This window comes from Hydractinia symbiolongicarpus, chromosome 14 (genome assembly GCF_029227915.1).
Source record: "Hydractinia symbiolongicarpus strain clone_291-10 chromosome 14, HSymV2.1, whole genome shotgun sequence".
In the NCBI taxonomy this organism is placed as follows: domain Eukaryota; kingdom Metazoa; phylum Cnidaria; class Hydrozoa; order Anthoathecata; family Hydractiniidae; genus Hydractinia; species Hydractinia symbiolongicarpus.
Window position 1 is genome coordinate 4,466,861 of NC_079888.1, and position 14,130 is coordinate 4,480,990.

The window sequence follows — 14,130 nt, forward strand, 5'->3', positions numbered from 1 at the left end:
TGTTTTTCATCTGACAGCGACTTGAAAGTATTGTATTGTGTGAATGCGAAAATACCCACATCGGCCATGCTGGTTACTATGGTTACCATCCAAGAGGGCGGAAATCTCTAAATATGGCTGGCTATAAAATTTGAAGGGTTACATACAGTCAGAGCTTGCGCCTTTAATACGTATTTCAGTGATATGATGAAAAAGAATATTCTTAAGTTGTATACTTCCGTCATAGTAATAGCCGTATTAATACTGTGACGAAGTAATGGTCTAAGAACTTGAAATGTTCATCTTAGGCGATACGTTTGACAGCATAAACAACCAGTGGTAATAATAAGTCGAACCTTTAACAAAAAAAATAATCATACGGCATAAATAGTAAGACAGGCAGAAAATTTAAGAAGTTTGAATAGAAATGGCAAAATAACACAAGTTAGTCGGAAGTAGTTCAGACAGAACGCATTACATTGCGCTAACAAGTTCAATCGTTTCATACCAATATTGAGGAGTGATAAAAAACACGTATGTAGTAAGACATCACATTTACTCTCCACTTCAGCATATTAATTATGATATATATCACGAGATACACATAAAACACAGAACCACAGGCCACTGAACGCAAAACACGACAACCAACATCCATCATGGAGGACTGCTCTTTATATCAACAATTTTTTAAACCACCACGAAAAAAAAGCCATTAGTGAAGGTTTTATAGGATAAACCTCGAAAACCTTGTTTCGCCGTCCGCGACTGATACCTAAAAAAACAGTTTTCTTTGGTGCCATAATCATTCTGTGAAGTTTATCATTATACATTTAAAAAAAAAAGATAATTAAACTCAGTTGCGAAAGGATTTGTTGTTTATATTGATGCAATTTTAATTCTGTCAACATAACCTTTCCAATTCGTCCATCGATTCGTCAGACGAATTGAGATGTGAATTAAATGACGAAAATTCCATCGACTGTTAATTTTTGTGCTGTATTCATGCTGTCTGAGAGTCTGATCTTCTCAGGCGATTAGTTCGTCTCAGTATAAATACGGCTAATGAAACCTTCTGATTTGTACCATTTGCAAAAGCTATCTAGATTATAGTTAGCCCTGGTATACGTATTTAATTACAATTTAAGAAATCGTTGAAAGGCAAATGACACGTAAATAATCAAATTAGAAATTAATGTTTAACAACTTACATGCAAACAAGATTCCATAAGGATAGATCAAGCTATGTAGGTGGTACATATTTTGTCCTTTATTCTGTATCCATTGTTGTGGGCGACAGCATTGTTTCATCATGTTCTGTATTGTTAGTTGTTTATCTTTTTCAGATCAAAAGGGATGAAATCTCCCTTTATCTGCAGATAATTTGTAGGCTGAACAAGATCAAATTAAAATAGATCTTGTCAATATAATTAGACGACACAATAGGAAAATATTCACATATCACAGCAGGGTGTTTGTCAGATATAAATGAAGATAAGAGAAGACGGTTATTATTAGAAAAGATTAAAAATGTTCTGTGAGATAAAATATTTATAAGTTTGTGAACCTCCACTGCTTCTTTCCTTTAACTAGCACATGCATAAACTCAACATGTGTCGGAACATTATATGAGCAAGGTCAAGAAGTTGAATTGAGCATTAAGCAGTTTCCAAGTAAGACACAATTTTTTTGTTAGACATCTCTGTCATGTCATTTGTTGGTAGTTTCTTTGCACTGGTATTGTACTTGTAATTTTTTGTTATAGGGGGGAGGGGTGGCTGGGGTGGCAGGAAGGTTTGGGGTGGCTAGTAAGCTGCAGCCCTATTTAAGAAATTTGCTTTGCTCGAATAGTAGATGAGTTAATATAATGATGCATACACTTAGGTGCTGATCACACAAATAGGGAAAATCCAAGTTTTCCCGGATTGGCTTGCTTTGTCTCGATCTCGCTTTGATAAGGAAGTTATCATAAGAAATAAAATGTGGTCGATCGAAAAACGAGTCAACACGCTTTGTTAAATCGACATCTTGGTTAAAAATAAAAATTTCAGCAAAACTATGACGCAATAGACCTTTCCCGAATTAGTTTTCTTAGATGTAACGCTGCTTTTTCAATCGTAAATCTGTTTTTTAATATCCTCGCCTGAAACTTCATATAATGTTCATATAGCACCAAAGCCATGATCGTATAAAGCAAGGTTGCCCAGCTACCCGGATTGGCTCAGATGTGTCATAGAACAAGGCGATGTAAAATTAGAGCTACACCCAACACTGAGTTGGGCACGCCTCGGTAAAGGATTCCTCGTAAATAGTTGGTAAACAGAAAACACACAGTGATATTATCCTAACTAGTGTATTAGCATGCATATTAAAAAGCATACGGACAAGTTAAAAGACGATTTGTAGGGCTCAGCAAGTCGAATTCCATTATATTTATATTTATTATTATTATTATTTATTATTATTATTATTACCCGCAAAGCTAGCAAGAATAAATTCCCACATAACATTATTAGTTGAAAAAATAACCCTCATAGTCGATCATAATTGAACACCGTGTTAGCTATTAAACTGGAATTGCTGCAGATTGTCTACTAAAAAAACTGGATATGTTGTTTTTGTCTGGAAAAGGTTAATGATTTTTTTTCATATCAAAACAAGTCGATATCTATTGTTTTAATTTCATGGCTGGAAACAGACCATTCAATACGGTTTTATAAAGTTCCTCTTTTCTATAACTTTTTTGGTGGTTAACTTAAGAAATAAAACATTTTCTGTTTCCTAACCATTACAGTTACAAAAAATAACTACATTTTTTCAATTTACACATTGAGAGATTTTTTTATAATTTGTTATCTGCACTAATCAAATATCAGGCCGTCTGTTTTAACAATATGTAAAAAATATCATAGAAAACAATGAAATAGGAAAATGTGTTAAACAATAAATTATTTAGCTGCCTCCTCCTTCTGTTTGTATCTGTTGTCTGTGTTAACTAAACTATTTTTTAACAATTAACCATTTCCTCGTTGTACAAAATACCTGCTAAAAGTTTAAAAATAAAATATGGCTTGCAGGGGCGGATATAGAATTTATTTTATGTCAGTCACAAATTTTTCGAAGCAAAAAAGCGCAGTCGTTTGCGTAGCAAACCGCTGCGCGCCAAAACAGCTGGGGGTTTTGGGGGGCGCTGTAAGCCCCCCAAATGGGGTACGGGGCGAAGTCCCGGAAGTTTTTGCTTTTTACGGCATTCTAAAGCGTTAACAGGCTAAATTAAAGTCCAATCTCCTCTTACTCTTTAACGTGTAAAACCACTCTTTTGCGTTAATTTTGAAAAAATGTATTTGTTGTATAAAGTTAGGGGATAATAAAAACAACGGTAGGAATTATATATTATCAGACTGTTTCGCCCAATATCAGGGCTCATCAGCTTGCCTAGGCAACATTCAATAACATTATATATTATTTAGTGTGCCAGACAAGTACAGTCAGTTAGCGCTCCAATAAACCGGGTACTATTAGCAGGAGCAAGCTAAACCCGGGGGTAAAGTGCGTGGAGGTGATATAAAACGAAATAAAATAACGTAATAGGTAGTTAAAAGTTGCCATAAAGCTCCTGACAGGAGACTCCTAGAACAGGTGCTATCAGCCAGAGCAAGCTGAACCTGTAGAAAGGAAAAAGAAGTAGCAGAGGTGGGGTAGAAAAGTAAATATAGTTAAAGTGTATAGTATTACATAAGGTAAGTATTTTATTTGTATCTAATTATTTATTTCAAATTTATTATATAAGTTCAAGACGTCTTTTGTCTTTAGCAAACTTATTTATGACTTGATGCACATCCGGCACTATTTCATTATGTATGTACATGAGAGCAAGTCCATTAAGTCTGTCAGAGACCATAGTTGTGCGAGTATAGCTTTTTAATTTTCTCATGGATGAAAAAGAGCGCTCACACTCAAATGTTGTGACAGGTATATCGAGATATCGAGATCAAGCCTTGATCTCGATATCCGTGCATGCATTTTAAAAGTTCTAATTAATGCACCGGATTAAACGAAGCGTTGTATTTACAAATCGGCAGGGAATTATCGTGAAAATAAAAGCTAGTCTGTTTTTATGTTTATTAAATAAATTAGACTAGACATCTCATCATGTGATCCTTTATACAGTTTCGTCTGCGAAATTACTAAAAAACAAATTAAAAGAATCATAAATTACATTAACATCCCTATTTCAATAATATTCGTGTTGTGTCTTTTGAAGCACAAAATGGTAGCAGAGTAGCGCTAAGTCTTTTACTCTTGTCGCCATGTTACTGAAAAAGCAGTGTTTTGATTACATTAAAGCTATGATATTTGACTATGCCATTTAGACTATGAAGCCCCTCTGCACACTGTGCAAACTGTTGTTTGATGAGTGCAGCACGAAGTTTAAGCAATGGCAACATGTTTGATGGACGATGTGTTCCAGTGGTGATCATTTTGAAGATCAATTTTTGACTTTCTTTTATCTAATTATCTCCAGATTTTGAAGTATACGATTTTTTTATATGTTTTACTTGTTAAGATAAATGTTTCATGACACTTAGCTACAATCGTGGTCACAATATGTTGGGACAAGATTTTATTTTTAGGTCATTTGGTAAATTTTGAAATTCTTAAAATGTGCTAATTGTTGCTGACGTCAGCAACGATACAAAGCACTTCACCTAGAAGTACGACACTGTTTATCTGCGGCTAAACGCCTAGCTAGCCTCTTTAATAATAGCCGTAATCCGTCTGTCCTATTGTACGCGAAACAAAGTCGTGTTGCCGAATATATTAAGGACGGCGAACTTGTGGATTTTTCCACGGATTGACGTCTAGTCTCTTTAATAAAAGCCGTATTTTGTCTGTCTCTGCGCGGACCCCCAGCGGAGTTATAAAATTGTGCTACGGAAACACGAATATCAAATGCGATATATTTTTATCCACTTTGTTGCCACGGATAAATTTAAAGGACGGGCGAACCCGTGGATTTTTCCACGGGATAACGACTAGTCTCTATAATAATAGCCGTATTTTGTCTGTCGGTTTAAAATGGCTGCCCCTAAAAAATCTTACGCGAGAAAGCTCAGCATTCTGTACTAAGGTCTTGCAAAGTGTGTCAAAACTGTAAATAGTCTAACCAACCATGAAATGCTCTTTTGTCATTTTTGGCGCACCTTGATATGAAGGTTCAAGTCATCTTCAGTCGTTGCAGACTTTTTTAGGAATAACGTGCACACGACTTATATATCATGTGGCTTTATCTTCCCTTATTTTCAGTTCTCACGTCCACGCTTTTGTTGATTATCTTATCTTGGAAATTTAACTGATATTGAGTCACGATTCTTATGAACAAATAGTAAGATCTTAGGTACAACATTGTTGATGCAGGATTCTTATTTTACAACTTGTGAAATGTTTGAACAAAAGCTCTATTCAAATTCCTATTTTAAATCTTCCGCAATCTTTTGTTTGAACTCATGTTCCATTACTTCCGTATAATCAATTTCTTATTACATAAACACGAAAAGATTTTTATAAAACGCTTATCACGCCAAACTTCTTATAATGACCTACAACATTTAATTTTACTGCACAAGAAACACCTATTACCCATGTTGAGAATACTGGCTATAATTCATAAACTGCTGAATAAGATTGTAGAGGAGAGTATATACCTAGTGAAATCGTGATAAAATTATCGAATACCTTTTTTCACGTTGCTGACACCACTCAAATCTACTCCACTTAAATGCTAAAATGGTGTCTCCGTTTTGGTTTCAAAGGTCTAGTTCCGAATTTATATTGAAAAGTTGTTTTTCGTGCTTCTACGCTGTACTTTCTTATACTTACACTGTAAAAACACTTAACAACGTACAAAATATAGGTCAAAAATTGTTTCCGAGATATCGAGTTTTAAACTTTGTAAACAAATTAAATTGAGAAGAGTTTAGAAGAATTATTCTGTTTTCATTTTTCCTTTTTTTTTTCTTTTCCCTGTTAAAAATTCATATTTTTTATTTTAAAAATGTTGAAAATTATAAGCTTTCGAATGTTATAAAAATGAAAAAAATGACAAAACAAGGATTTTGGTGTTTGCTGTATACTTAATGCTTGTTTTTGTTAACATTATATAAAACATTTCAATATTTAAAGATACTTAATATTAACCGGAATAGGTGATGCCTGTCAAATTTGAAAATCTGACTTATTCAACGCAAACGTTTTTGCTCCTAAGGTGCAATTATCGTCAAGGGTGACTTTGCGTCCTTAATTATCTGTCAGTCAACATTCAGTAATGAGAACATTATCTGCCTTGCATTGGTTTTTATGCTGGTTGATTGTCATTTACCTAGGGGATTGCACAAGATTGCGTACTCTGGACGGAATAATATTATATTTTTATTGAGAAAGTAGGCAGTTACTTAGTATTTTCCCAATTTTACAATGTAAAGTCTATATCTATATTTTATATTTGAAAGTTTAGGCGTGTAATAAAGGCGTACGTTAACATCAGATGGCGTTTATAATCCGTAATCATTACTTTCACAAAATATCACAAAAACAAAAGCATAGTGATATCGGATTGACATGTTTATTTTGTTTTATAAAATTCCTCTTCTGGTTTTATGATTTACTTAAAATCAACAATAATAAAAAGGTTCACAATGTTTTCACAAAACAAGCCATAACAAGTATTAATCCTTAGTTTTCCTTCTGAAGATAATGGCTTTGAAAAAAAAATACCCATCTGTTTATTATTTCCGCCTTTACAGCACGTTTAATGTATACATTTTCTCAACAACTCTGATCAGTTTTTTACGCCTTGTTATCTGTAATATAAAAAGAATTATTGTTATAAATAAAATTTGTCATTGCATATTAAAACAGTGGGAGTGTATCACCTCCCTTCCGTTTTCAACAAAAAGTATATCTTCGATAGCTAATTTTTTCCTGCTCCCACACAAATTTATTTTGATAATATGATATCTTTCTTCAAAGAACATGCCAGTGTGCATGGTATGCAGTTACCATGCACCACGTTTAATATAAAAACATGATTTCTGTTGCAGACATTGTGAAAACTAATAAAGTATAGCGATTCTTCTGCATGTATGGAATACATGCAGAAGATAAAAAACCAAATAAAAAGATATTTTTAATATTTTCTTCGCTGAGATTGTTGGATAGAATAATAAAGTTACGACGTACAATTTTCGCAAAAATACAAGAGTGAACAACCGTTGCTGCATCGCTAATGTTGTGGTTGTTGCTGTTGTGAATTTGAAACATGTAAGGAATTCATAAAATGGAAGGACTGTGGTAAAAAAACATTAAAAGAGACAGGTTTTTCTATTTTTTTAGAATAAATTGACAAGAAGATTCTGGTTTTTATTGTTCTTTAATATACATTTGCCTTTTTTAGCATGGTTTGCTTGAATATTTTTTATAATGCTTGCTTCATTCTAAAAAGAATGCGCAGATGAACTCTTATCTTCAGAATAAGTAACAGGAGCTAACACGATCAATTAAGTTAGTAACGAGAATAAACGAACGCAATAAGAAAGTACGAAGCAAATTTCTTTTTTTCCTGCTCCTTATCTCTTTCTATCTATTGAAATGAATTGCATATTTTAGGTTTTTCATTTTTTTAGTTTAATGTGTGTGAAGATAAAACTTTCTTGTCCTCTTTTTTCTGCTAAAATTCAGTAAGCAATATACATAACTTACAAATTTTTAGAATCTGATGAAAGATTAATAACTAACCATGTTTTTACCGACATCGCGTTCGTTGTTAAAGCGCGCGGTGAAGTTACATGTTTGCAGATATTGAGCAGCTTACCGCTGTGATGTTTCATCTTAGAAATTTTAAAAAGAATATTAAAACAGTCACTGTGGTTATTTTGGTATTAGCTGTGTATAAAAACGCATTGTTTCTTTTTTAAAGTTAGAAGTCTTAACATAATCAACACTAAAATATCGACTTGAAACTTGGCATTAGTATCGGTATAGACTGTTTTAATTAAACGGAATTAACTTCATAAATGAATCAGTCAGGTAGTCATTAAATACGTCGTGGATTAGGGGCGTCGCAATCCTGCATCAAGTTTAAATAAATATGTTTGGTTTTCAAATCGAGGTGTATGCTTGTAAAATTAGTGTGAAATTCAGTTTCTTTGCACATTTAGTCTGTTTCTTAATCTATTTTGCGTAATTACAATCTAACTATGTTCATAGACACGCCATTGAACGAAACAAAGTGCAGCAACAAAAATATTTAATAAATCTAATCATAATTATTTCACAATGTTAATGTTTAAACAACACTTTAGCTTACAAATTTACATTCTTACTAATAATCTTACTAACTCTGCTTTTAAGGGACTGGTCACCAGATCACAAGGGAACTAGATTACCTGCTGTTAGGGTGGATTACCTTCTATTGATCGAGTACAATGTTGAAACCAGTCTAGCAAAATGTAATGTGGATATATCACTACATAGTGCCATATACACAATCTTTTACTACAATCATCCATTCTTCATCTCTAATCATGGTTGCTAAGTGATTTTTTGTCTTTATCTTTTTAACATGACAAAGTGTTTAGCTTCACATGACTCTAAATATGTTAGTTAAAAAACCATTTCTCAACTTTTGTTTCAAAAACATTTTTTGACAAATTTATAAAGCCAGACTGTATTATAAATAGTACATGTCATAATGTCAGAAATTTTGTGAAAGAAAATTTTCCATGTGACCTAAAAGCTAATTAAATGAAATTACGTTTCCGAAAAAGAAATAAAACTTCTCATAGGTTAGAAAAAATACACATTTGTATTTATAATGCTTTAGATACAGTAATAAAAAAGGAAATATGGATTGCTTGCAAATTTTAGCAGTGGTGCTGTTTTTACATACCATCTCCGGATACAGCGTAGAAAAGGCGAACACTATTCAACGACAGTATGTCAAACGTGGAGGTAGCTTTGGTACGACTTGTTCCTATTTCAACTGGAGACTTTGCATTCCAAAAAAAGGAAAAAAAGACAATGTAAGTCTAACCAATCTTATTCTCCTTTCTTCAACTCCTTACTTTAATAAGTCCTTGGTGTGTCTGACAAATATAATAACATGCTTTGAAATACAATACCTTTTATGTATTTCAAAGATTAATTTAAATCCACATATTATGCTTCCTCCTTTTTAAATATTCCAATCCACCATGTTTCAGACATCACCAATAACAAATTTCTGTTGTAAACTTATTCATGAGAGTGATTCTGTGAAAAGTTTGGGCGGGATTATAATACCTTCTAGCTACAAACAATAAATTTACATTCTCTCTTTTTCCACAAACTTTGGTGCACAATAGATCATTTTCTAGTCTATAATAATAATACTTTTTACTGCGTAGTCAATATTGTGCATTAAAAGACAAGTTATTGATTGTAAAAATATGTCAGCTATAATCAAGAAAATAATCAAATAATAACCTAAGAACCTATTTATGTATCTTATAGGGGAAGAAAGATGAAGTCTCAAGGATGTTAGCTAAAAGAAACGAGGTACAAGAAATCTTGGATGAACACCGCAAAATGAAAAAACAACTACTGGACAGAGTAATGAGTGATAGAGAAAAAAAGATTTCAGACATTGAACATGTTGTAGATTTAATATTAAACATGTAAATTGTGATTTTTATTTTTTTGTTATTATTTAGAAATGTTAATGAGATATCGTCAATGCACAAAGAAGCTGCGCATTACTCATATTTCTGAATGTTATACACGTTTTCAATGTTATGAATGTCTTGATTGCCACGACCTTCTTTTCGAAAAAAAACTCTTTTTTACCATTCATCAAATAATCATCTTCCCAAAAATTAAAGGATTGGTGCCTGAGACCAACGATTTACCCTCAGTAGTACTGGGTAGCCTAATGTATTCTTTTTCTAAAACATGCGACGCACTTTTTAGGACAGCAAATAGTCTTTGTGAGTTAAGGCGGTCCTTTTTTGGCTATGTTTTCCCGATTTTACCTACATATTGACAGGACCGTTTTTAGGATATAAAGAAATAACGAGCATTCCCCAGTTTTTTGAATCGTGTAGATGGATTTTTTTAAGATTGTCATGTTTTGGATTTTTATTGAAATGTTAATGCATAGAAGGCAAAAATGCACTTTATAAACACTATACGTCTGTAATGTATTAATTTACGGATTATTTGCCTAGTTGGCGCCTCAATAAGCAGATACATTACGGCTAAATAGCGAGTACCGTGACACACTTGTGGGACCGCAGGGAAACTTTTCCTATGCTTAAATAGGATGGGTTATTATTTCAAAGCAATAGCAAACTACGCGGGTGGGCCTGCTTCACTGTGTTATATTCCCCGATACAAACTTTCCTGCACACGAAGCTACACTTTCCTACATAATAGACCTCGATAGTTGACATGTTCATACATTGGTATAAAAATCTCGCGTTTTGATCGTGTTTAGCATTGCAATCGTTGAATTTTATATTAAAGTCCAACATCAACACCTAAAGGAAATAATTGATATCTTTATCCGAGTTAAGATTGCAGAACCTAGTATCGTGTTCACTATGTGAAGTGTTTCACGTAAGTCCTGGGAAAATGATGCTGTCTGTTTAAATTGTTAATTTTTAGCAGCTGCCCCGGATATCTTTTGCCTAGAATGGTGTAAGTCTTTTTGCCATCATAAAAATAGTTTCTGACTTTTATGGCTTATAAAAAGGTTTAAGGAATGGGAGCGGGATAAAAATATAACAGAATAACAGAAGCAAATTATTTTATTGTTAGTAGTTCTGTGTTATCAATATATCAACAAGTATATCTGCATATTTTTCAAAGAAATATATTTCTAAAAAACAATACTGACATTGAGTTAAAAACAGAAAGCCGATTTTGCTACAATACAGTATTACCAAACTCATGATAAATATCTTACATATACTGCATCATTAACCTTATCAGCTGTGAAATTGGAAATTCAAAGATTTTTGTTTTAATGTCATATATTATTTTTTTTAAATCATGACATTATTATTATTATTCCGAATGTTTATACAGGATATAGCCACTTCAGTGTTTGAAACACTGTTATCAATGTGGGTCCTGTGTTCGGAATGTATACATTAAGTATACACCGGCATTACCTACCCAATAACCACAAGGCCAGACTACTTTGGATGAAACTCTGATTGACCTGACTTGTGTTTTTATTCCACTGTATTTTGGTGAACAAGTGTTGCAAGGAAATCAATAGTCGTGCTATTGTAGTACTTGAGACACCACCCACATCAAAGTTGGAATTATTAAAGCGTGAACTTTTTAGCGTCTGATATCCCCGAAAAAAAGCCAAAAAAGCAAACGATAACTTTAATCGACTGAAGGATACATCACATTATCTCTTTTTCAACAATTTCAATATTCTGCAGGTTCCACAATGTTCCTTTTTATCAAACACATGCAGATCCTAATCAAATTAAATTAATAAGACGTATAATATATGTCAACTAGCTCGCAAATCACAGACGTTGACAGTCATAATCAATTTTTGTTTCTGAACGAGTATTTCGCTAATACTTTAGAACTACAAGTCCTCAGGTGTGCAATCTGGATCAATATTTATCACCATGTGTATAATAAGCTAAGTGGCGGCGTCCTCACTTAGGAGGTTGATGGTCTCGAGATCGAAACCGATTACGTTACATTTTTTCTCATATTTTTATATTGACGTTTCTATGCATGCAGCTAGCCAAACTATTTTTACTTTTCGTTAATCACAATTAGACAAATCATTTCTTTGCATATCGAAAAAAGTTTATTGTAGTTTACTTAGGTTTGATCACAGGTCTAGCTAAGCTACAAGACTCCTTTGAGTAGCGTGTGCTACTCCTAAACCCAACTCTGTTCTTTTTCGCATTCTGAGCTATAGAAAAAAACAACAACCAACCAACATACACGTGATATTTAGCACCAAAACGTTGTAAATTATTGCTTTAATTATTGCTGCAGTAGTTGGAAAGTGACATAGATTTTTTTCGTCTCCTTTTCTTATTTTTTTGCTTATGTTTTAGGAAAAAAATTGTTAAGCTTCGAAATGAACGAATATTCGCAACTTTTCAATAACATCATAAAAAAAACTGACTTAGGTTGGATTTAAACTAGTCAAACACGGGAAGTGCTCAAAATCAGTAAAAAATGCCATCGTGGAACAGACGTTACACTACCTTATCAATATTTCTACAAGCTAGAAAATAAAATATAATTTCTTGTGTTTCTCACGTGCTCGAGCATTATTTTGTTTATACACACGAAATTAACTTGTAATATTTATTCCCTTAAATCATCTACTTTGCCTTAGCAAATTCCTCGTTCTTCGAAGACGGATCTTAAATTTTATTTATGTCAGTTCAACCTATTTTTAGGAATGTTAATGTATAATAGGCAAGGTGGTAAACAAAAGACAATTCTACAAATTAATTTTAAACTGATTAGTTCTTGCGTCCTCTCTTAGTGCCGGTGGCATAAAAATTCACGCATAAGGTAAAAATTAAGTGAAAAATACAAAATTGACTTGAAAATTTGGTACAACAGGGTTTTAGAATGGTTTGATAAAATTGAGCAAAAAATATTCGTCATAGGTCCTTCTTTTCCAGCCCTTTTCGATGCCACTGATAAATAGTTTTTTAAGAGAATGTCACTTTTGTCTAAGAAACAAAAAGTAATTCTCTTTGTCACTCTCTTTTTGATGCTCGCAAATCTTACCGGAGGATATTGATATTATAGAAAGTTTGGCTAAATGTGGCAAAATAAACTTTCTTCATTTTCTTCTATAAATACGGATGGAAAGATAATCTGCACTCTCGTTAAAAATGAGACAGCTTTGAAATAAAAACTCACGCTTCGACAACTTGTAAGTTTGTTTTTCGACCTTTCGTTCATTTGTTTTACTGCCTTAGACCCTGTTTTGTGCGTGGACGGTACACAAGAAAGCAGACGCAACTATGCGAACACACGGGGGCGGTAGAATAAAATACGGTACATCGGTCAGTCTAGTACAGTATGACGATGACGTTTCATAGCTTAAATACAAACAGAAAAAATACAAAGATACAAAAGGATAAGCACAACATAAATAAATACAAACATATCCTGTGTCGATAGACATACTATTACACGTACAAAATAAAGCATGAAACACTAACTATTGCGTCGTTTACTGCGCTAGCTACCCTTTTGCTGCTTGAAGAAACTCCTTACGTTAAGATTTCAATCAAGAACTACGATATTTTCGATTCTCACATTTACCACACGCTTGTCCTATTCGTACGGAGATTAGAAGCAATGTGACAAGTGCGCGAAAAAACTATAAGAACCCAATTAAAATTAATGTGACGTGACGGGTCTCCATCTCCGAGACTGATCTTCATCCTTCATGTTCAAAACAGACCCCAATATATAAATTGAAGCCAACTTAACTAGGAGTACACGCAGTCTTACATCAGAATGACTACCTCTTCGTATCTACCCACTATATACAAAGCACCAACTAAGCTTGCAAGACTCCTTCAATATTAAAAGGTTTACGAGGTCAGCATGTGACACAGTTGGTAGAACAGCACCTTTAGGAATTCATCAATAGGCTTTATAAATATACAGTTGGTTACATTTTTTTCAGATAGAACATATTCTTGAAAATCTTTGTCAATTCAAACATAATCCGAGTGTTATAGATTTGATTTTCTTAAGCATTACTGATGCTGAATGGCAAAAATGTGATTTCATATAAAAAATCCGGATGAGAGATCCTATCTAAACGATAAAGATTGAAAACCCTTTTTTCCCCCGAATTATTCATGCTCATGTTATCAACGTGGTACGTATTCAGAATCTTGCATTTAAAGACTTCTGAAGCAAGAAAAATAATGTAATAACGTCATTGGGATCGAAAAAGACGTCATTGCGGTTGATCGACTTTCTCTATCTGGTCTGTAATTTATCCCAAGACCTGTATATCTGCTTATTAACCCCCTGGTAACTATAACACTGGTAATAGATAATATTTAATCAGTACAACATTTTAAGATGTTT

General features: G+C 33.3%; 1 protein-coding gene across 1 annotated transcript; it reads left to right on the forward strand.

The window, feature by feature from the left end:
• Positions 1 to 1,537: 1,537 nt before the first annotated feature.
• Positions 1,538 to 9,779, forward strand: LOC130626050 (uncharacterized). The gene is made up of 3 exons (XM_057441160.1): positions 1,538 to 1,652; positions 8,861 to 9,059; positions 9,529 to 9,779. The coding sequence occupies exons 2-3, from the start codon at positions 8,883 to 8,885 to the stop codon at positions 9,694 to 9,696; spliced, it is 345 nt and encodes a 114-aa protein (XP_057297143.1). The 5' UTR covers positions 1,538 to 1,652; positions 8,861 to 8,882; the 3' UTR covers positions 9,697 to 9,779.
• Positions 9,780 to 14,130: the final 4,351 nt, after the last annotated feature.